Here is a 23578-nt window from a genome sequence, read left to right as displayed (position 1 = left end):
TGACCTTTGACCTGATCGAAGGTGATCATTATCTGGAAATGCATTTTATCGTCCATGGCGCATGGATTGGCAAGGGTTTCGTGCTGATCGATTTCAAAAGCTCGGAATATGGGGGTTGTCTGCAGTAAATGTGGCTTTGGACGTTTTTAGCAACCTTTAGTCCGATACAGGGCAGGGTATTTTTTGTACAGGATGGGTAGCGGCTATGATACATCGATTGGTGGAGGTTTTGTGACGATTGGCCCCACAGGTCATCACCTTTTGGAGAGACCCAGCAGCATCGAATGGTGAAGGTTCGAAGTCGATTGGTCTTACAGGCTCAGAACATGCGGTTGTCAACGGTTTTTTAACCATTTGTCCCCATTTTGCTGGGGAACTCAGCCCCTCCCCAATTAAAATGATGGAAGCAAACCTGATTGGCAGAGATGGCGCTGGTGCGTTTAATTTGGTTCAACAGTGACGTCATAAAGTGGCCGTAGGTCGGTATTCAGCTGTATCAGTATCTCAACGAAGATACATTTTCAGTTACTCCAATGCGCGGATGCGCGTTTGGCGTTGCGCAGGTTGTAGTGTGAAGCTTTGGGAGCGAGCATGGGTCGGAGGTTGAAGGATTTATGGAGATTGATGCATGGCTCTGATTCGGTAAGGGTGATCAGTCAAAGGTAAAGTTAAAAAGTGCATTCAAAGGATTTGGTGGCAAACGTCATTGGATTTATAAATGAAATTTGTGATTGGTAATCAGTTTTATGGTTGTAAAACAATGATTGGCCCCATTATGTCAAGTCAAAGTTCAATTTTACATCTCCTTACATATGAGAAAATACCCTGCAATGACACAAAACCTAAACAGGCATGTATTTTTCAATGTTGAGCGCAATGGTATGTAATTTTGTGTTAAACCTATATTATAGTGTAAGGCTCCACTAATGTGACCATGTTGTCCCATGTGTAAGTCATCATTGGGCTGGGCTGCCATAAGGATGCATGGTTGTTGCTGCATCACCTCCACCACCAGTTGCTTCTCAGATACTGGAAGTTTTAGGACATGTTTTGGCATAAAAAATGTAAACAAATATGTGTGATGGTTGTTGTAGATGGTACTGTTTGGTTGTGCGATTTGCCAGAGAAGTGTCCTCAGAAAGCCTCAGAAAGGCTTTGCATTGCCCTTCCCTTCCATCAGGATGAGGCTTGATATTCAACCTAGGAAATCTTCATCAGCCCAGAACATCTTGTTTACATCCAGTAATATTTAAGTGGATGAATTCTGCCTTTAAAAAAAAATCCTAGGTGGCAAGTGGTGACCTCCAGCACATGATTCAGCATCATAAACTGGAGTTTGGTTTAGTCTGCTGCATGTGTGGAAAATTGTTGTGACCACTCTAAGGATGTAAATTCATTATATCCAATCCATTATCCTGCAAGGAAAACTCTCCCAAGGTTCTAAATCATACAACCTATGGCCTAAAAGCATTCAGCTAGCTTTATTGAGGCATTGAATGCTTAAGTTTGTTGCACAGAACATTTTGAATGTTTGCATGCAAATGGGACCCTCAGATACTGGCAAAAAAAATTAAGACCAGCTGTTGTTTGTTGATAATTTAAATGGTGTAAAATGATGGAGCATAGTTTGAGTGATGATAAGAATGCTTTAAGGCAGTGACACTTCTGTCAGAATGAGTTTTTACTGATTTGCATAGTGTAACAAGTTAACAGATCAGATTTAATAACTTAAAAGCACTACTGTGATGCAATGTGGACATTTTGACCTTGCTGCCTCTTTTTGGAGTAGTTTGTTATGTTCTCCTGATAAACCTTCCTTCATAATTATGAAATTATCCACAAAATAACTGTTTTGATCTGTTAACTAAAAAGGAGAGTGTTACTAAACATCTTAGCTGGCACAGTGTACCAGCAGCAACTTTGCAAGTGCAGTTGCATTGGCTTGTGTGGATGTTAGCACTTCTCCTGTGGGCTATGGAGTGGCTGCATTTTCTTTCCTACATGATTTGAGTTATATTTGAGATGTGGACAATATCTTGGGTTTTGTTGGGTTGGGTAGTGAAAGAGTGGCATTTAGATGCATTGTCAAACCCATGATTATCAGCCTGATATGTCTGACATCTAGTATGTATTTTCAGACAATCTGATGCTCATCACTATGACTGATGCTGGCATGGCCATGTGGGAGAATACAACAGAAGCCCATGTGGCTGGAAACAGCACAGAAGGTAGGAAAATGTAAAAACTCCAAACATCATATTGCACTGACATGGCAGTGACACCTTCATTTTCAACACAGATGGAGCAATTGAGATGAGAATTGACATCGCTCTTGTCATACCTTGTTAGCTCACTTACTTTCACACTGGTAGGCTGTGATGCATGTGTGGCTGATGGCCAGACATCTCCCCTCAGGGCTTAGTAACACCTGGTTATGTTCAAAAAAGTTACCTGGCAAAAGGGTTGTATTCATGCTTACACATCAGATCTGGGCCATATCCCCCCCCCCCCCCCAGCCCCAGAAATTGTACATGCTGCTTCACTTCATCCTGGGTGACAGTATGTTCTGCCTCATTCATGCTAACAATTGTCATTGGAGCATGGTAGTGAAGGTTCTGTTGTATTTTACCCAACTTTTCTTTTTTACCAACATGCTATCTGTCATATTCATAGGCATGTAGTAGGATACTGTAATATCTGCTTCTGTCATGTTGTTTTACAGTGGTGCCCCCTCCAGTGGTGCCTCCCACCACCAATGGTGATGCCTCCTCCGGTGGTGTCCCCTCTTTGGTGGTGCCCCCTTCAGTGGTGCCCCCCTCATTAACTGCCGCCGGGCGTGCCACCAGCAGACGGAGCGGGCTGCCCGCTCTGGGCCGAGCCGCAGCACCTGCTCTTCCAGCTGGCCAACGGCTGCTTCCTGGTGTCGTACGTGTCGCCTAACTCGCAGCGCGGTCTGCTGGTGCTGCATGCTGTGCTCATTCTGGGTAAGAGTCGGGCCACCGCCGCCGGCGTGCACCGCGCCCCTGGGACCTGTGCGTGCATGGTGGGGACATTGGCGGCTGGCGGTGAGCTGCGTGGAGATAAACCGCCAGAGCGCGAGATTTGCAGCGTGACTGTGAAGGGATGTGAGCTTGGGTCTGAATGCGTTCTCATATCACGTAAGTTGTATGGGTTTGGTCGTCGCCGAGCGCGAAGAGTCGGTGGAAATAAGGAGTTTGTGATCGGTTGTTTAATCAGGTGCCTTTGGATGGCCCGTGACATAGGGGGCAGGCAGGGGCCGTCCATATGCTGCGCTGCGTATGGAAGAGGGAGGGTTTTGATGGAGGGTAACCAAAGCGTTACCAGGGTAGGGTATTGGTACTGCGTGACGCTGCGCTCAGGCAGAGTTGTAAAACGTGCTTAGTTTGTTTTAATGTTTTAAGACCTCAAAGAGAGTGTCTCGCATTGATATGGGGCTTTCAGCTGGAATAGCCATTTTGTAGATCATTCAGTTCATCTCACAGCTATGCCCTTTTTAATCTACGCGCGGCTGAAGGGAAGTCAACTTCCCACCTACCCCACGATTTACACTTTCCCCACCGTCACAATTTTTGGGGCACAGCTTATAAACGAACGCTTGCAGCGACTAATTGGACATCCTTTGTAAATTTGAAGTTTTGATATGCCAAGGTCAGCCACTTAGGTTAGGTCAAAGAGGTCAGCTTAAAAAACTGCACATCACTTTTTGTGCGCGTTGTTTGCCATTTCTGAAGGTCACTTAAGTAATAGAGCATGATGGTAACTACGGATTTTACATTTCAGATTTTGCGGAAAAGGCAAGCGTGGTGACCTTGGTGAGGTCAGTTCATGCTATCTCTCGTAAATGATGCTTTTTGTGTAGTTTTTGGCGTTGTGTGTATGAGAAACAAGGTACTAACTCACGTGTGCATCCATCATATGACCAGAGATTACAAGACAGTAGCCTTGATTATGGCCTACCTCTGTGGGTGCCTTCCTCAAAACACATGCTGAACTCAAAACAGACGGCGATATAAGGCAACTTGGCCGCCGAATTCGAACTTTGAACGGAAAATATGTTGTATTATTACAATGCATAGAGAGGTCACAACAGGTCACGTAAGGGCATGCAAGGCCATATGAGGTCATTCAAGGTCAGAGACCCGTTTTCAGTAGCGGAGAGGCTGAATGGACGAGTGTGACGAGTGTTATCACGTCTATATTGTGTTTGTGAAGCTTATGACGTTAATTTCATGTACCAACGTGCCCGTTCTCATTTTTGTCACAAATACCAAGCGTTGGAGGGACTATGCATGGTGTATGTAAGAGATATACGATCTTGAGTACCCGATGAAGTACAACACACCATTTTTGACCTCAGGAAAGCATTGTGCTGGTCACTAAGACCCAGTTAGCACTTTGAATTTTTCATTTGGACGTCTTATGAGTTTGATCTACGGTGATAAGCTGGCTTCCAGGTCAACTTAAAATAGTATTTGTGTGTCTGAGATAATATTGTTAGCCTAATGAATTAAACTAATTTAGAAGCACATCGTGAAAGAAAGCAAAACCGTATCGTCTTTGACACCTTTTGCTATACGACTGCTACCGGTATACCAATCCTGAACGGTGACCTGACCTAACCTGCCCCTTGTGGGGAAACGAAAACAGGCGGAATGGGCCATGCATATTAGGGTTTACTACTGTTCCCTATATATCCGTCTCGACGTGCTGACATCTCCCGCGGTGCCCGCCCTTCCTGCCAGGGTGAGAGGCAGGCGACGCCATATAGCCTCAGCAGCTGAGTGCGTCGTGGAGTCCCAATAACACACACACACACATACATGCTGACATAAGTTTTAAGTGCATATGTCAGAGCAACCATTTTTCCTTTCGTGACCTCTGATGACCTCACATTTTAACCGTCAACAATTTGGGGTGCATTTTTCATGATTTGACTGGACCGTCACAACGACATCTTTGTTTTCTTTTTGCACGGCGTCTGGAAGTTGGAGATCCCAGGGGGAAGTCGACTTCCCCTCCCCAGCCGGACGCTGTTGTCTGGAAGTTGGAGATCCCAGGGGGAAGTCGACTTCCCCTCCCCGGCTGGACGCGGTTGTCTGGAAGTTGGAGATCCCAGGGGGAAGTCGACTTCCCCTCCCCGGCTGGACGCGGTTGTCTGGAAGTTGGGGATCTCAGGCAGAGGTCGACTTCCCCTCTCCGGCCGGACGCTGTTGTCTCTAATCCCCGGTAGGGCGCAGGTTAAAGGGAATGTTCCACATTGTAAGATATTGGAGCAAGCGTGAGACATGATTTTATAAGCTGATTTATAAGTTTTAGTATGTTTCTTAATGAAGAAGGGTGCTGCAGATAGTACAATTTATCTGTTTAGTAAATATCCTCCTCAATCCGTCATTGCTTGATTACCTCATCGTACCTTGTACAACATTGATTGACAGCTAATTGACGACCAGAGTCAATGTTTCAGATATTGGACTGGCCGTCAATAATCGTGCTCATGAACGCCAGATATGAACGACTCGAGGATTATGTTTTTCGTGGCCTTGATCGCCGCATGGCCAATGGAATGACATTGTGATGGCATCGTGGATGCCATCACAAATACTTGAAATAGTCTCCCCGGAATGGTCTCCATATCTTCGCGGGTATCTAACTCAGGAGCTAGAAGGGCTTAAATCTTACGAAGGGCAGGGCTGTGAACTACACCGAATGATCTCCATGGTGGCTATTTCAGTTCAAACCACCATACAAATGTGGAACACGCCCTTTAAAGGGAGTGTCTCACTTTTGGGACATATTTAAAAACATGCTCTAGTGAAATCTCAGGACTAGTTGCGTCCATAGACGCAGGAACGTTTCAAAAAGAGGGGGCTAAGCTCACGGCGTACTTCAGGAACTTTTTGTGGAAAGCAGGCCCGATGACCGGGGGGAGGGGGCGGGGGTAGAGATGGAGTTTGTTATCGCTCTTTGTTCAAATTATGGCCTACCTGATATACATTTAGAGATATACATTTAGAGCTGTTTATCACTGGTGCACAATCTCGCCTATGCGACTCATCTATGTCATTCGGCAAATAATCCTATTCAGGTTCCCAGTACTGTTCGTCCATTCCAACATTGCCTTTCCTGGGGAGGCGAAATTCCACGACCGGGCAGGCATTTTGGGTCATTGAGGAGGCATCTGCCTCCACAGGGTAGATGCCAAAATACGGCCTGGGAATACGCTGGTGAGAATTTTGAAAGTGAGTTAATGGCTCGCAGTGCGACAGATCTTGCATGCGCCTTCATTTCGCTAGCTGTTTTTCAAGAGATAAAACTTGTCGCAGCATTTTAGACGGAAGCTAATTCGGAGCTCAAATCTGCCACCAAAACTGTGACAAAAACCATAAAACAGGAGATTTTCCTTTAAATTCAAGCCACAAAATGAGGGCCGTTCTGCCATATATTCCTTGCTAGGGCCTGCTCCCATCCGCTGTCGGCGGCCACTTTTTTGGCCCAGCTGTCTCCCGCATGACTGACTGCCAACTGATCGTATGGCTACTCTGTTGCATATTTTTGGATCATTGTTACTTCTATTTGGTGTGCAAAACATATGTTGGACACCTGCAATAGTATCCCAATTAATTTCCTAACATCACACCACCGCAGAAAAAGGCCTCTGGCAAGCTGCCTGCCTTAGGTATGAACTGGCGCAACGGACATTTGATTGCCCATCAGTCAACGTAGACACTTGATCTGCTTTTGTGTGTAGGCAAGGGCGTAGCCAGAGCCTTGCCAAGGGGGAACGCAGGGTTGACAAAAGCCCCTCTTACGGTGCCCCCCCCCCCCCCGCCTCAGAAAAATCCCCGGATATAGCTTGTTTACAAGGGACGGTTTTCTTCGTTTTATTGTTATTTTTACGTCGTAACCAGAACAGAAACGAGAAGCTACCGTGCGATCAATTTTGTTTGCATTTTGAAGCCAATAAAGTACAGAAATCAGGCGTTGAACGACCGCATAGAACAAATCACCGGCCCCCTGAATTTATAACGGTTTAACGTTTTTTAAGCCAAGTTTAGGGCCTTTTACGGTTTTTCCACCCCAATAAAATTCCGAAGCGTTGTTAGTATTTTTATCTTGTTTCCACAGACATTAGACGTAACGAAGGTAGATTGTAGATCAACATGCTTGATCGAATTTTGACGATGAAAATTCGATTGTAGATCGAGTGGTCAACAATGTGCATTAACATGGCCAAGCTGTTTACGTCTGAAAACGTTCAACGTTCAGTCAGAATCGATAACAATTTGTGTAGCGTGGTTTTGACCGTGATACAACTTATGTAACATGATTTTTAACACGCGCGCTCGCAAATTTCAGCAAAAACCTCGACACCACGTGTTTTAGTCTCCATAGTCCGCGGAGCATTACCCAAGTGGCTAATTTTTAGTCGTGGTCCACAGGTAGATGAAAATGATGACACTTCTGAGATAATTATGTTTAAACACTTAAATCGATTAGTGACTTAGCGACAAGTTACGTGACGTAGTTTTGAGCATGTGCGCTCGTAAATCTAGCGACAGAAACCTCGACTACAGGCGTTGCAGTCTCCATAGGCCGCGCAGCGTCGGCTCAGCAACTAATGCAAAGTTGTGACCAACGGGTGGACGCAAATGATGACGCTTCCGAAAGAGGTACTTTTTAACGCTTTAGGATATCAAATCTTACATTTAGAAGGTAGGTTGAGTACGTATTTCACGTGCGCGGCTCTTATTCTGATGATAAGAACGGATTGGCCCCCAAAGCGCCGCCAAGTGGCGGTGGAAATGGAAGAGTTAGGGTAGAGTCTCTGTTTTTCGTGTTTCTGTAACTATTTATCTGTCCAGAAGACAGATTAGCACGGTGCCCGCCGTCTGGTGGCATTTGCAGTAGCCGACGCCGTTCGGTTTTACGGAAGCCGCGACCCAGGCCATCGCTGTCCTTGTTGTCGTGGTTGCGGGCGGGCACGTTCAAACCTATTGATGTAATTTGTGTCACTAATCCATTCTGAAAAAATGAACATTCTCAGGCAAACATGGGATGGTGTTGTTCGTTTTTTTTCGCTCATTTCGACCCCCAATTCAACAATATTGAGACCCTTTATTTCCTTCTGGGCAAGGGGCCCCTTTAGAAGAACACCAGGGGCACATGACCGTTTCTAGTCGAGGGCTGAAGAGCCATTCCGCCCCATCGCGAAGCGTCTTCTGGCTGTCGTTCCGGTGACACGGGGCGGGATCCCCTGGTCTTTCCAGAGGTCCTTAGAAGGATATGCCGTATCATATGGTTCCCCTCCCTGACACGGGAGGCCTTCTGATCCGTGCAGTCGGCCCCGGATCAGCACAGGAAGCGTGCTTGACGCAACAGCATCCCTGATCGCTGCAGGTGGTCCAATAATTGTCACGTAGGCTCCAGTTTCATATTTGTATATGTTCTTCAGAGATATTGAGGACTCCCTGATCGTAGATTGTAGATGAAATGTGGTTCCAAATTTGTATTAGCATGGCTAATTCACCTTCGTCTTAAAATATTCAAGATTCGGTCAGAATTAATTACTGATAAAAGCTATGTAATATGGTTTTAAACATGCGCACTCGCAAGTCAGCAACAACAGTCTTGACGCCCGGCGTTGCAGTCTCCGTGGGCCGCGTGGTGTTGGTCCTGCGGTTGTGATTCTAGGCGATGGCTCATAGCAAACGACAAAAGATGACGCATCTTGAGGAAGATGGGTGGTGAACTAGGTAAGTCGGCATGTATGCGTAATTTAGTGCAGAAGTAAGCCAACCACGACCTTAATCTGAAAGGGGGCGGTAGTTAACACTGCTGCCCCCCCCCCCACCTTGAAAAGTGGGGGGTCCCGTTGCCCCCCCCCCCCCCCCAGTTCCTACACCCATGGTCGCGTCTAATAAAGGCGGTGGGTGGTGCCACTGTAGTACTGTCAAGACAATAGGGAAAAACATGTTTTATTATATCCCAGTCCAAATTACACCGTTCACGCTTTGTTCTGCACTACCCAGCAGGGGCACATCCAGTGTGGGGGGGGGGCACGGCGTCATGCCCCCCCCCCCTTGGGCCGCGAAGGAGCTCATCGGTTCCGAGGGGCCCCATACCTGGCCGAACAGACGCATTGTCTTTACATAGAACGCAATAACATTGAACGTCTTTGGGCTTCCAGGCGACCAATAACAGCTGTAGTGGAGGTGAAGGGCCCGCGAGTAGATTAAAATCATTCTTCACTGATTGAGAGGGTGGTGATCGGGAGGTCTAAAGACTGCTTACGCTGTCCAGAGTCCCCACGCCGTTTCAGAGGCCCTATGTGCCACTTGCGTGGTCAGCCTCATCGCTCAGGAGCCTCCTACGTTGCCTTTGATTTCTTTGCATTTGCCCGGGGCCCTGTGCTGTTGCTGGGGCTCTTCCTGCTAATGTGCCGGGTACTCATTGTCAATGAAACCGTTTCCAGTGACCTAGCACGGATTTTTTTCATTCGTCCGGGACGCTCTATACGCTCGAGCCGGGGAGGGGGGGCATATGTTGATATGGCGGGGTATTCTTGTTTGCTCAGGGGGCCCTCACGTTGGTCACGGTTAACCTACTGGTGCACTCACGATATGCTCATGTGTCCTCTACGCTGGTCTAGGACCTTTCCAAGCTTCTGTTACTTGCGAAGGGCCCTACGCTCTGGTCTGGGGCCTATGTGTTAACCTACTGGGGCTCACTCGGTCGCTGTCGACGCGCCCTAAAACCCCAATCATCATCATCATCATCACTCGGTCGCTCGGGGCCCTCCAGAGTGCGCCATGGGTACTTCCTATTTAAATAGAGGGTCCTTTGCACTTGTTGGGAACCCTATCTGTTACCCTGCTCGGGTGTGCTAGATTGCTCCTGGGCCCTGCACATTTGGTTTCGGTGTTTGAATGTAGGGTCTAGAATCTTCTAGAATCGTGTGATATCGAACAAAAATGCCAGACTCGGTGTTTTCGTGCGGTAATTGACCATCCGACGTGTTTTCATTAAAATCGAAACTCGTTGCAAAAGCAATGGCTTGTTCCACGGACGCATGTAAAGCTGGAGCAAGCCTACTTTATATCGGATTTTAATTTTTATGCCATTTGTGGATAAAACCTTTGTCGGAGCTAGAAGTGTGCGAATGGGAAGTCCGCGCCACGTACCTAAAATTGGTGTCAAATTGGTTTATGCCTCCACTTTATGAGGCTGCGTGCTTGTTCACGATGTCGCCGCTCATAGATGTTTACGTCTTTTAGTAGATGGAAATATGGCTGGGGGTCTGGTCATGCGCGGATCTTTGTGAAAGCGGCATATTCATTTGCTTTTGTATGGTTTGAGATTTAGCTCCTTGTTCGGCTGTGTGACAAGCGAGGTTAAGGCGGGTCTTAATGCTGTCTGTGTATCTTATTAAAGGCCCCTGCTGCAAGTGAAGTTGTGGTGTGTGCTACGCCGCCGTCATTTCGCTTTGCCTTCATACTTTCATGTTACCGTGCGAACGGATATTCCGCTCGCCTGAGTCTTGTGTTCGTCGCTATCTCAGACATACGTTAGACGTACACAGGCCGTGTGATGGCATGCACACAGCGCGTTGTTTCGCAGCGCGTAGCAACTGACGCATGTTGCGTCGTCACGATGTCTCAAATGGTACTGCACGGTAGTGCGCGAAGGGGAGATGGTTGCTGTCGGCCGATGAAAACGCGGCTTTTGGCTGCGGTCGACCCGCTCCGTCGCCCATCCACCCACCCGGCCGGCACGCACCGGACGGGCCAGCTGCGTCACGCCCCGCCGACGGGCCCGACACACGCGGCGCCGGGTTATGGGTAGCTACTGTCGGCACCGGCGCCACGTGGCCCGCGGCGGCACGTCGCAGCGCCGGCGGCGTCGGCTGACGTCGGCTGGTGCGGAGCCGAGCAGAACGGCCGGCCCACCGGCGATGCTGCCATTCCGCGCAGTGTAATAACGACATCATGGCCGAGGCCATCACGTCGCGCAAGAAATACCTGCGATAATGACGTCGTAGAGCAAGGACGGTACGTGTGTAGTGCGTGATCTGTATATGCCCTAGGAGCTGCATAATGGAGTGCATAGGAGCTGCATAAGCAGTGTACGCGTACATTCACCTGATGAGGTTATAATTACGCAATGGATGTCATCGATAGTGGTTACGAACAACGCATTAGTTAATGGCATCCCTCGGTCATAAATAGTGGCATGGAACGCGCCGTCTAGGCGACTTGTTGGCATGCGCGAGCATGTAAGCCAAAGATGATCCAAACGGGATAGAGGCGTAATGCAAATTAGATGTAAGCAATCAGGCAGATCCAGTTACATCCAGTCAACGAAGCGCCTCACGGTTCACATAAAAATGACTGAAATGCTATCTGACATGGCTCCACCTCAGGATGGTACTCGCTACCCTAGTAAAATGTCATCTGTGGCTTCCCATTACAGTTATTTTCACCATTGGATCCGCTATTGGTTGACACCATAGGCTATCAGCTATCATTGCGACTATTAAGTTAAGTCAGGCTGTAGCTTTAATGAATCTGACGTTTTTGATAATATATAGATTCGTTGTACCGCCCATGTTTGTTACATAGATTATAGTTCTATATTTGTAACGTTGATTGAACAGAGCAAACTAAAAGAGTAGATGCGACTCAGCTGCCGCGGATCAGGTCAGACCCGCGCTTGGACGTCGCCAGCTGGCCTCTGGACGGCCTGCGCGCCTCAGGAGCACGCCACGCGCACGCTGGTCAGCTCAGCCTCCAGATCAAGAAGACTTGGTAAACCCAGCGTCATTCATTGTTCGCTCACGTGGCGTTGGGACCACGCGGGCTCGCTGACGACAGCACGCTGCGTGAGCGTCTCCCCCGAAGCGACGTCACAGTCTGCCGAACTACGAAACTAATCAGCCTGAGTCTAGCAACCAGACAGGGTCAGCATTGTCGGGCGCCGTGCAAAGCCATGCTGCGGACGTCCGATGTGGTAGGATTCCGCCCTGTTGTGTGAGAAACGCGGCGCCTTAAAAGGGTTACGAACCCACGGCGCTGTGCCGTGATCTTGGGCGTCTGTCTCGCTCTGGGAGATGCAAAGCAGGGAGCGGCCCCCCGGCCGGGGTTTGACGTCGCCCGACATCTGCGGCGGGTTTGTCAGCACCACCCGCTGTTGGAGGATGTGTTAGTACAAAACCCCTGTTGGAGGGTTTGTCAGTGCCATCCTCTAATGGAGGGTTTGGCAATCAACCCCCCCCCCCCCCTTCCCCTTCCGTCTCCTCAGGTGCTAGGACTTCCCAACGACGTATGCAATATATAACCCGGCCATACATCATAGCCAACGCGGACGTAAACGACGCATGCGATATATGTCCGCCGCGGACGTCGCCTGACGTCTGCGGCGGGTGTGTCAGTGCCACCCTCTGTTGGAGGGTTTGCAGTGCCACCCCCTGTTGGAGGGTTTTCACTACCACCCTCCGTTGGAAGCTTTGTGAGTGCCACCCTCTGTTGGAGGGTTTGTCAGTGCCCCCCCCCCCCCCCCCCCCCCCTGTTGGAGGGTTTTTCACTGCCACCCTCTGTTGGAAGGTTTGTGAGCGCCACCCTCTGTTGGAGGGTTTGTTAGTGCCACCCCGTGTCGGAGAGTTTGTCAGTGCCACACTCTTGGACGGTTTATCAGCGCCACACGTGTCACACTCTGCCGGAGGGTTTGTCAGTGCCACCTTCTGTCGTAGTGTTTTCAGTGTCACCCTCTGTCGGCTCTCTGGAACGCGGTCGTATCGAATTCGCATGCTCTGTCAGTGATAACGTCCCCCACACCACCCAAGTGTCCACGCTGTGTGTAAGATCCTTCCGCAGGAACCGGTGTAGCCACTAGCCCCTCCTACTGTTTTTTTTGTTTTTTTTGGAGGGGGGTTCTTTTTTTGCGTATGTATCGCGCGTGCGCATCAGTAACATGTGTTGTATGATGTGCGCCGAGTGTATCCGATGGGTATGCGGTGCAATTGAACGGCGGTCATGCTATTTGTGAAGTGTGTATGATGATTCAAGGACGTTCTGTGGTTCGCGAGGTAGGCGGATCATTACATATTCAGTGTTATTTTCCACACTCATGATCACGCAGGACTGTATGGATTACGTTCCAGCAGCTCCACTCACATGTAGCAATGCTGCTCTTGTGTCATACATGATAGCCGATGTCATACATTGTTGCAGAAATAATGTTGCATCAGTGCGTCCAGCTTCCAGCTTGGTACCGGAGCAAATGTTACCTATGGCTAAAAGCTGACCTAAGCTTCGCCTTGCCGGACCTTCCTGCAGAGGAACGTCGTCCCAGTTGCGTTATCAGCCCCCCCCCCCCCCCCTTCCCGCCTACTCAGGTGCTAGGACTTCCCAACGTCGTTATGCTGTACACGACACTGCAGCTCAAATAGAATCTCGCTACGCGCTGCTGACGCAAATTTATAGGCTTCTTTAAGTTTCAACTTTTCGGGCATTATTTTTGCTCCCACAGGTATCCTTCTGGATATGAGGCTGAACCGTTGCGTTTGAACGATCCATGTTGGTCCATCAGGCGTGCGACTCGAGCGGAAAGCCCTACAGCGTGCATTGAAGGCTGGCTGCTGGCTGACAGCTGGGCCGGCCCGAGCTCCCGACCGCCTAACGCGGCCGGCCGCTGTCGCCAGGCTTCTTCCTGTACTCGATGTGGGGCTGGAACGTCATCTGCGCGCCGGACATCTTCACCTGGAACTTCCTGTTCGTGCTGCTGAACATGGGCCAGGTGCTGCACATCATCTACCAGATGCGCCCGGTCAAGTTCGACCAGGAGCTGGAGGAGCTCTACAAGACGCTGTTCGAGCCGCTGCGGGTGCGTCGCGAGGGTCCTCTGGCTCGGGCGCCCCCGTTGTGCCGTGCGCGGCCTCGGCTTGTGTCGGGTTTCCTTGGCGACCGCTCTGATCACTATCTTGACTCCTCGCCGTGTCCGCACTGCCACTGCCCTCACACTTCGTGGTGCGAGTGCGTGTCTCCGGCTGCGCTCGCTGCCCCAGTCGCGTGCGGCCGGTGTGGTGTGTGGTCCCAGTCTTACATGTTTGTGCCGACTGTGGCGTATGGTCTCAGTCTCAGACGCGTGAGGCCGCCGTGGAGCCTGGTCTGGTCTCAGACGCGTGTGGTCACTGAGGCTTCTGGCCCAGTGTCAGTCTCGTGTGGTCACTGAGATGCTTGATGCGGTGCCAGCCGCGTGTGGTCACTGAGACTCCTGACCTTATTCCCAGTCTTGGATGGTCACTGTAGGCTTCTAGCCCATTGTCAGTCGCGTGTGGTCTCTGAGGCGCCTGGCATCAGTCTCAGACGCGTGTGGTCGCTAAGGCGCCTGGCCTCAGGCTCCGCTGTGTGTGGTCGCTGAGGCGCCGGGAGCAGTCTCGGCCTCGTGTGATCGCTGAGGCGCCTGGCCTCAGTATCCGCTGTGTGTGGTCGCTGAGGCGCCTGGCCTCAGTCTCAGTCGCGTGTGGTCGCTGAGGCGCCTGACCTCAGTCTCCGCTTTGTGTGGTCGCTGAGGCGCCTGGCCTCAGTCTCCGCTGTGTGTGATCGCTGAGGCGCCTGGCCTCAGTCTCAGACGCGTGTGGTCGCTGAGGCGCCTGGCCTCAGTCTCAGACGCGTGTGGTCGCTGAGGCGCCTGGCATCAGTCTCCGCTGTGTGTGATCGCTGAGGCGCCTGACCCCAGTCTCAGACGCGTGTGGTCGCTGAGGCGCCTGGCCTCAGTCTCAGACGCGTGTGACGCCGCTGCGGCCCTCAGGTGCCGCGCCTGCTGTTCCGCAAGCTGGTGAGTCCGGAGCACGCCCAGCTGGTGACGCTGCACGCGGGCGAGGCGTACGCCCTGCAGAACCTGACGCGCACCGACCGACTGGGCGTGCTGCTGGCCGGCAAGTGCAACGTGCTCGCCGACAACAGCTTCCTGCACAGCATCGGGTCCAACCAGTTCCTCGATAGCCCCGAGTTTGAGTCGACCAAGGCCACCGCCGAGGAGAAGTTTAAGGTGCGTGGTGGGGGGCCGCGAGATAGGTCGGTGTTAGTGATGTGAATGCCGCATGTTGCGTGGCCTGTTTAAGGTGCGTGGTAGGGGGCTGCGAGATAGGTCGGTGTTAGTGATGTGAATGCCGCATGTTGCGTGGCCTGTTTAAGATGCCTTGATGAGTGGAAAGACATCGAAGGTCGAAAGAACATCAAGGAGGCGCATCTGAGAGGTCACAACGTGTCATGTAAGCCGCCTGCGTGTGTGTTGAAGAAGTCTGTTTTGTAAAGGGAAGTCGTGTAAGTCAAGTGCCTCCTTTCCTAAAAGGAATACGACGCGTGACGCGATGCGCCTTTCTTAGGACGCACTGCTATATTAGCGCTCAGGCGCGCCGGCGCGAGTGGAGGGCTGGTCATCTGTGACAGAGAATTCAGCCAAAGGCTGACGCCGGTCTGTTCCATTGGCGTGCCGCGACCGTCGGGCGGCAGCCGGGGGCGCTGTCTGAGCCGAGCCGCGTCTGTCTCAGGTGGCCATCATCGCTGCCAGTCAGTGCCGCTACATCTTCTGGCACCGCTCGGCCATCGAGTACCTGTTCGTGAAGGAGCCCTACCTGGCCACCGTCCTCTCGACGATGATCGCCCGCGATATCACCACCAAGCTCTACTGCATGAATCACAAGGTGAGGCACTACTCGCTGCCCAGCTGATCCTGCCAGGTCTCGGTGGTGCGCTGGTATGGTCTAAGGTTGAGGATTGAGGCCGGTGGTTGCGGCATTGCCCCTGGTCGCTGGCGCTGATGACCGTCAGCTACTGCGCCAGGCCTTCTCACCGGTCGCGGTGTCGCCCGTACCTCCGCCGGGCTGCTGCGCCGGGCCGGCCACTCCGCTCGATCGCTGCGTCACGCCGTCCCGCTCCTCGCCTGTTCGGTCACTGTGCCAGCCTGCCCGGCCGTTATGCTAGTGCCGTTCTTAAAGCGACGGCCCGCATTCAGCCAAAGGTCAGGCGGGCTATTATCTGTGAGAATGGCTGCTGTTGGTAACGGTGCGCCGTCACGCTGATTTCCGGCTCGTTGGTGGCCCGGCTGTGGTCGTCCGAATCGCCCGCCCGCGCGGCTGAGCTCGTCGTGCGGAGGCGTCGGGATATGTGCCCGCGGCGGCACTGCAGCGTTCGCGAACATGCGAAACGTGCACTTGCTCCCGCTCGTCGCACGTCTCGCCGTAAATTGTTGCCGTCGTGAAAAGCGGCAAGCGAGCGACCGAGTCCGGCTCGCAGCGGCGCGCGCCTGGTCGCCTCGCGCCGTCAGCCGGGCGGCCGCCGGTCCGCTGACGGTCCGCGGACGGTACGCTGATGATCAGCTGACGGTCTGCTGACGGTCCGCTGAAGGTCTGCTGACGGTTGCCTTGTCCTCAGGTGGTGACGGGGCGCGGCTCGGCGCTCGACATCCGCCTGCCGAGCATCACCTCCTCGCTGAGCTCGTGCGACGCGCGCTCGCCGCGCGCCGCGCCGCACCGCCCGGCGCGGCCCGAGCCGCCGGGCAACGGCGAGGCGCCGCGGCTCGGCTTCGCGCTGCCCTCGCCTGAGCCCGACCGGCTTCGTGAGTGGACGCTCCGCGCGCGCGCGCCCCAGAGCGGCGCGGTTGGGCGGGGTGTTGGTGCGCGGGTGTGCGGCTCCGGCGCTGTCTGGAGCTCGGACCCGGCTGGCGCCCGGGCAAGACTCGGCGTCGGCTCACCGTGAGCCCGCATCGAAGCCGGAGCTCGCTTTGAGCCATCACCAGGGGTGTCTGCCTGTACGCCCTCGGCCCGCGGGCAGCTAGGTTACGTATGTGACGCGTGTGGGGGTCAATGGCATCAGCGGCTCTGCCAGCCGTGGTAGCATGGCGGCCCAGCCCGCAGCGCTGCCGCTTTGGCGAGGGGTGTCGTGTCGTTCGGCACATCGATATAGACAAGTTCTGCTGCTCAGCATCGCACACTGTTGCCGCGTCGTATCGAACAAGCCGCGGCCGCTGAGCGTCTCCGTTTTTGCAGACTCGCGCTGTCCGCTCCCGCGCGCCTGCTGATTAGCGTGAATGTGCGGGGTGCGTGAGCGGTGGGTCTGCACGCTGACGCGGCACGTGACGGGCCGCTGACGACTCGCCCGTGTCCGTACGGCGCGTGACGGGCCGCTGACGACTCGCCCGTGTCCGTCAGGCGCCTACGAGCTGGGCCGCAGGAACGGCTCGCTGCCCAACAACAGGATGGAGCCGCTGCCCGAGCTGCCGTCTGTCGACGACCTGGTGCAGAGCACGCGCGAGGTTAGGTCACAGCCCCCGCTCCCCCCCCCCCTCCCTGCCCCCCGGCGGCACAAAGGACCGCCGGTCCTTGGCGCGGCGGGCGTGTTTAAACGGACGTTTCGGTTTCAATGGCCGGCTGTTAGTGACGATGGACTCGGCGCCGCCTCCCGGGAGAAGGAGAGCGCCGAAAGATGCCCACAGAGGAAGTCTAATACAGCTCGTTCTGACAATGTTCTCAGTGGCTCATTTGTTGCAGCGCTTATTTCAGCTGGGTTTTCCATGTTGCCCTTTGGTTGGTAGTTGGCGAAGCTGAAATGCTCACGGAATGGGTCGTTCGTGCTGTGTAAACTTAAGTGTGCGTTGTGTGCGGTGTTTTATGTCGTTACACCGACAATTTCCCGGCACGACGGCAATTAGAATTCTATGCAAACTACGTTTGGCCGCTGTCTCCGCCAAAAATAGGCACGGTAAATACCCGCTTACTTTATGGAGCTCCACATGTAGGAGGTTACCGACAGCGCCTTCAACTCGCTTACCGCCGGTGGTCTTAACGTAAACGTCTGATAAGGCGCCCGGTTGCCTGTTGTCCGTCTCCACGTGACCCGACTCCCGGTCTGCTGGACTTGGACCTTTAGCAGCAGCGCCGGCGCTGCAGGGGCAGGTCTGTGTTGCCGTGAGCTGTCTGGTTTCACCGAGAGCTGACCGTTGCGCCGTGGCGGTGTGTCGTCCAGGTGGCCAACTGGCTGGAGAAGAACGTGGCGCTGCGGGAGGCGCCAGATTCGGCCAGCAGCGAGCCGCGGGGCGGCGCGCGCCGGCCGCGGCTCCACTCGGCGACCACCTGAGCGCAGCGGCGCCGCCCAGCCCTGGCGCCGCCGGCGGCGGTGTGGCGCCCTCGTGGCCGCTGCCACGGCGCCGGTCGGCCACCACTGGCAGCGCATCAGCGCCGGCACGGGTCGGACACCCCTGTACCGCGCCAGCCCTGGCCGGCCACCCCGTGCATGGCAACGGCCGATAACCCCGCATTGCACCGGCACCGGCCTCGCGTGTCCGCAGTGCGGCAGCGCCGGTTGGACACCCCCGCACGGCGCTGGCGCTGGCGTGGCGTCCCTGGCCCGCCACTGGCGCGGCCCGTCAGCCCTCTGGCAGCGCTGACATTGATCCTGCCCCCGGAGCGACAGGACGGCGATATTTGGCCCGGTCAGGGCCGGTGTGAACCGCGGAGGTTCGGCCCGCCCTGCGGTTGATGTCTGAGCCCCGGCCTTCTCGGCGGTCCCCGATTTGTGGTGTGCTGCGTTTGTCGCGGTCATTCGGGTCAATAGTCTCAAAACGACTCGTTTTGGTCATTAAATATGGCAGCCGCTGCCGTCAGTTTGTTGTGTATTGTTTTGGGCGCGGCTTTTGCCGTTCGTGGTGGCTCCATCGAGCTGTGTGCTGCTCGTGTTCTCCACTCATCCCGTTGCATCCGATGTTCTGTGTCATCTGCGCTTCGGTCGGGTTTGTGGAACATGCACTCCTAGTTAACCATTTCAGCAAGTTTGTCTCCGTCTGGCCAGTAGGATGTGATCTGTACCACACAGTTGCGAATGAGTGTTTCCTATTAGCCGGCTTGGTCCCGACCTGTACCGCCTGGGTACGGCCCGTCCCGCCGGTCTCGCCCCGACCCCGGGCTGTGCCGCCTGGGTACGGCCCGTTCCGCGTGCTCCGTGTATACGTGTTGCCTGTTGACCCTGCCGTCGGCTGAGCCGCGACGGTCGCGCGGCCGCGGCGGCTCCGGCTGCGCCTGCCGTCAGCTGGCCGGGCCGGCACCCCGGCCGCCTGCCCCTAGCGTGACCTGTCTGTCCGGCGGGCGGCTCCGTCGCCACGCGTGCCGGCGTGCTGCACGTGTGGCCGGCGCTGTGACGCTGTCTGGCGCCGGCTCGGCGGGGGTCTGCCGGCGTTGTTGTGCTGCTGTCAGGTGAGGTGATTTGTTCAATGCTGGGGCGCCCTGCTGCCCTTCTGGTCATGCCACTGTGATGTGAGCTCTGCGCTTTCGCCGCGGCCGGGTGCAGCGCCCCGCTGGCCCGCGCGCCCCTGATCTCTGCCGCTGCGGTCCGTCCCGGCTGCGTGTGGCCGCCCCGCCGCTGCCGCTGCCGCTGCCGCTGCCGCTGCCGCTTGTCCGCGCTCGCTGCAATAGACGTCCGCTGTCGGGCAGGCGGCGCTTTATCGCCTGTTTTAACGGGCTGTCGGGGGCGGCCGACTCGGCGGCTTTGCATCGCAGCGGGTCTGCCTACGCGGCCGGCACCGCGATGGGGCGGGGCTCATGCCCGCGGCTCCTCCGGCATCGGGCACGGCTCGCAGCAGGTGCCCGCGGTGGGAGAACGGCGCTGACGCTCCCAGTGACGTCACTCGGGTCGTGCCGCTGATGTTCGGCTCGGGGGAGGGCCGTGACGGACACTCGCCGCGGGCTGGGCGGCTGATGGGTGTGCACGGACGATCGCTCATGTCAAGCCACCATCTCACCACGGACCCGCACGGCTGGGCACAGGCCCCGCCACGGCGGACATGTGACTCTGACTCGGCGGTGATTGGCCATCGTTTGTGGGCGACACCACCGGTCCGCAGCGGACGGTTGCACCCAAAGGCGGAGCCCAAGTCAAATGATCCGGACGCATGGGCGTTGGTCCGTATTTCACAACGCCCACAGTGGCTGCCCGGCCTCGTTATCGTTTTGGGGATTCGTTATCGGTCTGGGGATGGGGATTTATCCATGTGCTCCTGAGTACCGACGGCACATGCATTGACTGGAAAAACACGATTGGAAGGGACGTGCGATGTTCTGCGTTCCGTAGATTACCAAGCTTCTGGTCGTGTCGACGACGTTTGTGTTGAGTGTGGTCACAGTGCGTATGAGTGTGTTTAAAGGAAAGTGCAGGGGATCCGCGCGTGACAGGAAAAATCAGAACAGATCAGAAAATCGGAATCAGAATCGTGACAGAAAAAAATGAAAATAAAAAAAAAATTATAAGCAATCGGACAAGCTCCAAATGGTTTGCAGCGATGTCAGAGCTACCTAATGTATTGAGTAGCTTATGCGTTATGAAGTATCAGCTCATAGGCGATATGGGCATCTACATAGGTATATAAACAGGCTCATAGCTGATTTCTAATAACGCTGCGAGGAGAAATAATGTCATGAATGTTGTCATTACGTTTTAGTTCCGTGTTCAGTGTTAAAACATCGTCTCATACCAAAGAAGAGATGAAATATGTAACAGATGACCCAGATGGCCGTGCTTGTTGCCTTAAGGGCGATTTCTGCAAATTTTCGGGCACTCCGACTTCCACGCTTGTGTACGTGTCAGTCAGCCATTTCCATGCTTCAGACCGTATGCTTTCATGGAAATAGCGAACGCTCTTCATTTAAAGGCATGATAAGCTTGTTGCAGTAAACAGTCCAAGAATGCAGCCATTTGTTAATTTGATGGCAGCTGATGCGTGTCAGTCCTAACAGCCTGGGGCCAGGCACACATACAGAGCGCCCGAGAAGCAGCCTAGACAGTGGCCCAGGTACGGGAGCCATGGCACGTGGGATGCTCCTTGCGTCTGCAGTGAAAAAACAAAGTATGTTCACAAGTGACGTGCGTTGTGAAACGCGCGGCCATCGAAGGCTACGCTTCCTAATTTTCGATTTCCTGGCAACGAGCCAGACCTGACGTACTGATCTTTTCGTTTTGGTGGAAGCTCTTCCGCTGTACAACCTCCGATTTAGCCGTGCTCAGGTCCAGCTTAAGGCACGGCCCTTCTCCCGCGAACCGCGAGCGCAGGGGAACGACCTCACGGCTGCGTATAGTGCGGTCGACATGCTGTTACAGGGAGCCCAGTTTACACGCTCAATTCGCGCGGCGTCGGACAGTTTCGAGTGGAGCGTAGCTGCTCACCACCCCGGCCTACAGCGACAACTGACGCAGACCACAGCAGTAATACCGCTGCACGCGGATTACCGGCTTTGAATCTCGATCACTCTCCAGCGGCTGATTCGCTGGCTTTCCCTGAAATACCTTTGTGTGAGGATGACGAAGAGCATTCTTGTGTCGGGGTTTGGAGCACGCTCCAGCTCAGCGCCACACTAGAGCCGTATTGAGAGGCAGAGAGCGGTGATCGATGGCGCTCTGTTCAATAGCCGCTGCGGTGCAGCGGTCGGCCGGTGCTCCGAGGTCAAGGTCGGTCTTGTGGGGTTGCGGTGTGAGCGGGAGTCGCCCTTGCTCGGCACGGCTTGCTGGACCTTGAAACGGGAACGTTCGCCGGGGGCTTCTTAGGCCAGTTAAGTGGCGTGGGCCGTTCGTACAAGTTGTAACGCGTTCCTCTGGAGCAAGGTAAACGTTAGGATAAAAACGTGCTTTCAACTACAACTAAACCAGAGCAACGTAATTATTTGCACATCCGCACCGTTGCTTCGGGTGTATCAGTTAATCTACTACCTGGTATTAGCAGCCTGCCTTAGAATCCACGCTAAAGCCAAGTTTTGCAGCAATGCTGCTTCATAAAAACAAGCGGCTTGTGGAAGAAAAACCCTGCGTGAATAGGGGAAAGTGCGCCACCATCTTCTATCTGCGCAACCGAACAATATGTCTCAGATGACCCAGTCTCTTAAGCCTGTTCCTGTACAGCGCGGCGTTGAAATAGCCCCACCAGATAGTCCGGCTTTGGTTTATGGGCCATTCGCGATAGAATGTGACCCTTAGTAACCTTGCTTTTAACACCGCTCAAAAATACGATGGGGCATTTTAGGGATAGCAAGTCACTAATTTACTTCGAACGGCGAATTAATTTTTAGGGATAGCTAGTAAATAATTTACTTCGAATGGCGAATTAATATTCCGCCAGCATTAGCCCTCACCCGCACTGGGTTGTGTAATGCTCTCGGGCTTTTCGGGTGTATCTCCCAAATCGTTCGGTGTAGTGTAGCGTAATTTGGACTATTTTCGCCGCCGCGGGGAAATGCTAGGTGTCTGCGTTCGGCGCCACATTCTCAGCTCTTGGTGCGCATGACCTTGTCCATTAGTCCTGAAAATGTGAAGTGACTCATACCTCACCCGCCATTGATGCTAGTGAACTTTGCTATCAGCACTGTCCGTCGAAGGTCAAGCCCACATCAAATCAGAAGAAAAAGAACATCAACGGGGCCCTCAAGCCCATCGTAAAATGAGCCAAACTTTACTGAGCGTCTTAGCCGCGGTGTGAAGGTCATCTCCCGTAAAGGTCATAGCAGGCTTAATCTTCTGAAGAGTCCAAGGTAGTGTGAACAGACATTTCGCAATGTACCGGTCCCGTCGTGACGCACGGAGATAGTGCGACGTCATCCCTAGTGCAACGTCATCCCTAGTGCGACGTCACCCCTAGTGCAACGTCATCCCATGTCCGGAACATGGCAGGCCATCGAATGACCTCGGCGACCCCGCATCGCCTGTTGGAAACAAACGGTGAAGAGGGTTGCTTTTTACGAGCTTGTAGATGTCAAAGATGCTTCAGGACCCCGATTGTTCCGACCTGAAAGAATCACTGTGAGGCATGCTGCTAAAATAGCTTAAGAAGGGAATGTAGTGACTTTCTAAAGGATGTCGGGCGTGAAATTAGCAAGGGATGTCTTGTCCTCTTCTCATGCCGCCGGAAGTAACGATGTGTGGACTAGTGATACCAGTCTGAGTTCAAACATTGGTTGACCGAATACGGATGCAAATGAGTTTATTTTTTGTTGTCAGAGAAAGCGTTTTGGACAATTTTAAGGTGACTATAACGCATCATGCATGTCAAAATACATAATTCTAGAAAAGGTGTATCAATAGGTAGGGTGCATCATTTTGTGCTAGAACCAAGCGGCTCCATCACCACCAAGGCGCAATGTGCGCGGGAAAAAGAACTCCGCGGGAGACTGGTATGCGTTTTTAAAGTGATGCCTTTAGGTGAAGTACAACGGCCTATGAATGACCTTAGCACAGGCACTCTTAAAGGTGACCTAGGGCTTCCCCGTAGGCGGTGGAAGGCCAACAGACATGGCCCAGCACCGAAAGGAACCGCATTTGGCGACTTCCATGTTTCTGAATTTTTATGTCTGCCGCTGGCCTCGCATTTTAGCATTATCAGATGCTACGGTCGTTCATGTTTGATTATATAGATGCTTAATTTTGCAAAAGCTGAGTCCTTTGGCCCTAACACTGAGTTTCTGATATCTGTCAAGTTAAGATGGTCTGGCGGGTATCTGAGTACATTTCTGTAACCAGACGCAGAGTTA

At 53.4% G+C, this 23578-nt stretch overlaps 1 protein-coding gene and 1 long non-coding RNA gene across 2 annotated transcripts; both read left to right on the top strand.

Annotated features, from left to right (window-relative positions):
• Positions 1-525: 525 nt before the first annotated feature.
• On the top strand, positions 526-16541 carry LOC119102953 (popeye domain-containing protein 3; the record flags this gene model as incomplete). The annotated part of the gene is made up of 7 exons (XM_037226403.1): positions 526-642; positions 2139-2228; positions 2847-2984; positions 13718-13899; positions 14827-15066; positions 15569-15721; positions 16452-16541. Coding segments are annotated over exons 2-7 (885 nt in total), but the record flags the coding sequence as incomplete, so codon positions are not given.
• Positions 16542-16575: 34 nt separating this feature from the next.
• LOC119103631 (uncharacterized) lies at positions 16576-18087 on the top strand. The gene is made up of 3 exons (XR_005094789.1): positions 16576-16635; positions 17228-17331; positions 18042-18087. It is a non-coding gene; the product is annotated as an uncharacterized LOC119103631 (long non-coding RNA).
• Positions 18088-23578: the final 5491 nt, after the last annotated feature.

The sequence above is a fragment of the Pollicipes pollicipes genome, unplaced genomic scaffold (genome assembly GCF_011947565.3).
Source record: "Pollicipes pollicipes isolate AB1234 unplaced genomic scaffold, Ppol_2.1 Scaffold_5724;HRSCAF=6776_pilon_pilon_pilon, whole genome shotgun sequence".
Lineage (NCBI taxonomy): Eukaryota > Metazoa > Arthropoda > Thecostraca > Pollicipedomorpha > Pollicipedidae > Pollicipes > Pollicipes pollicipes.
The sequence above is the reverse complement of the archived record's forward strand: the minus strand, read 5'-3'. Positions and strand labels throughout refer to the sequence as shown.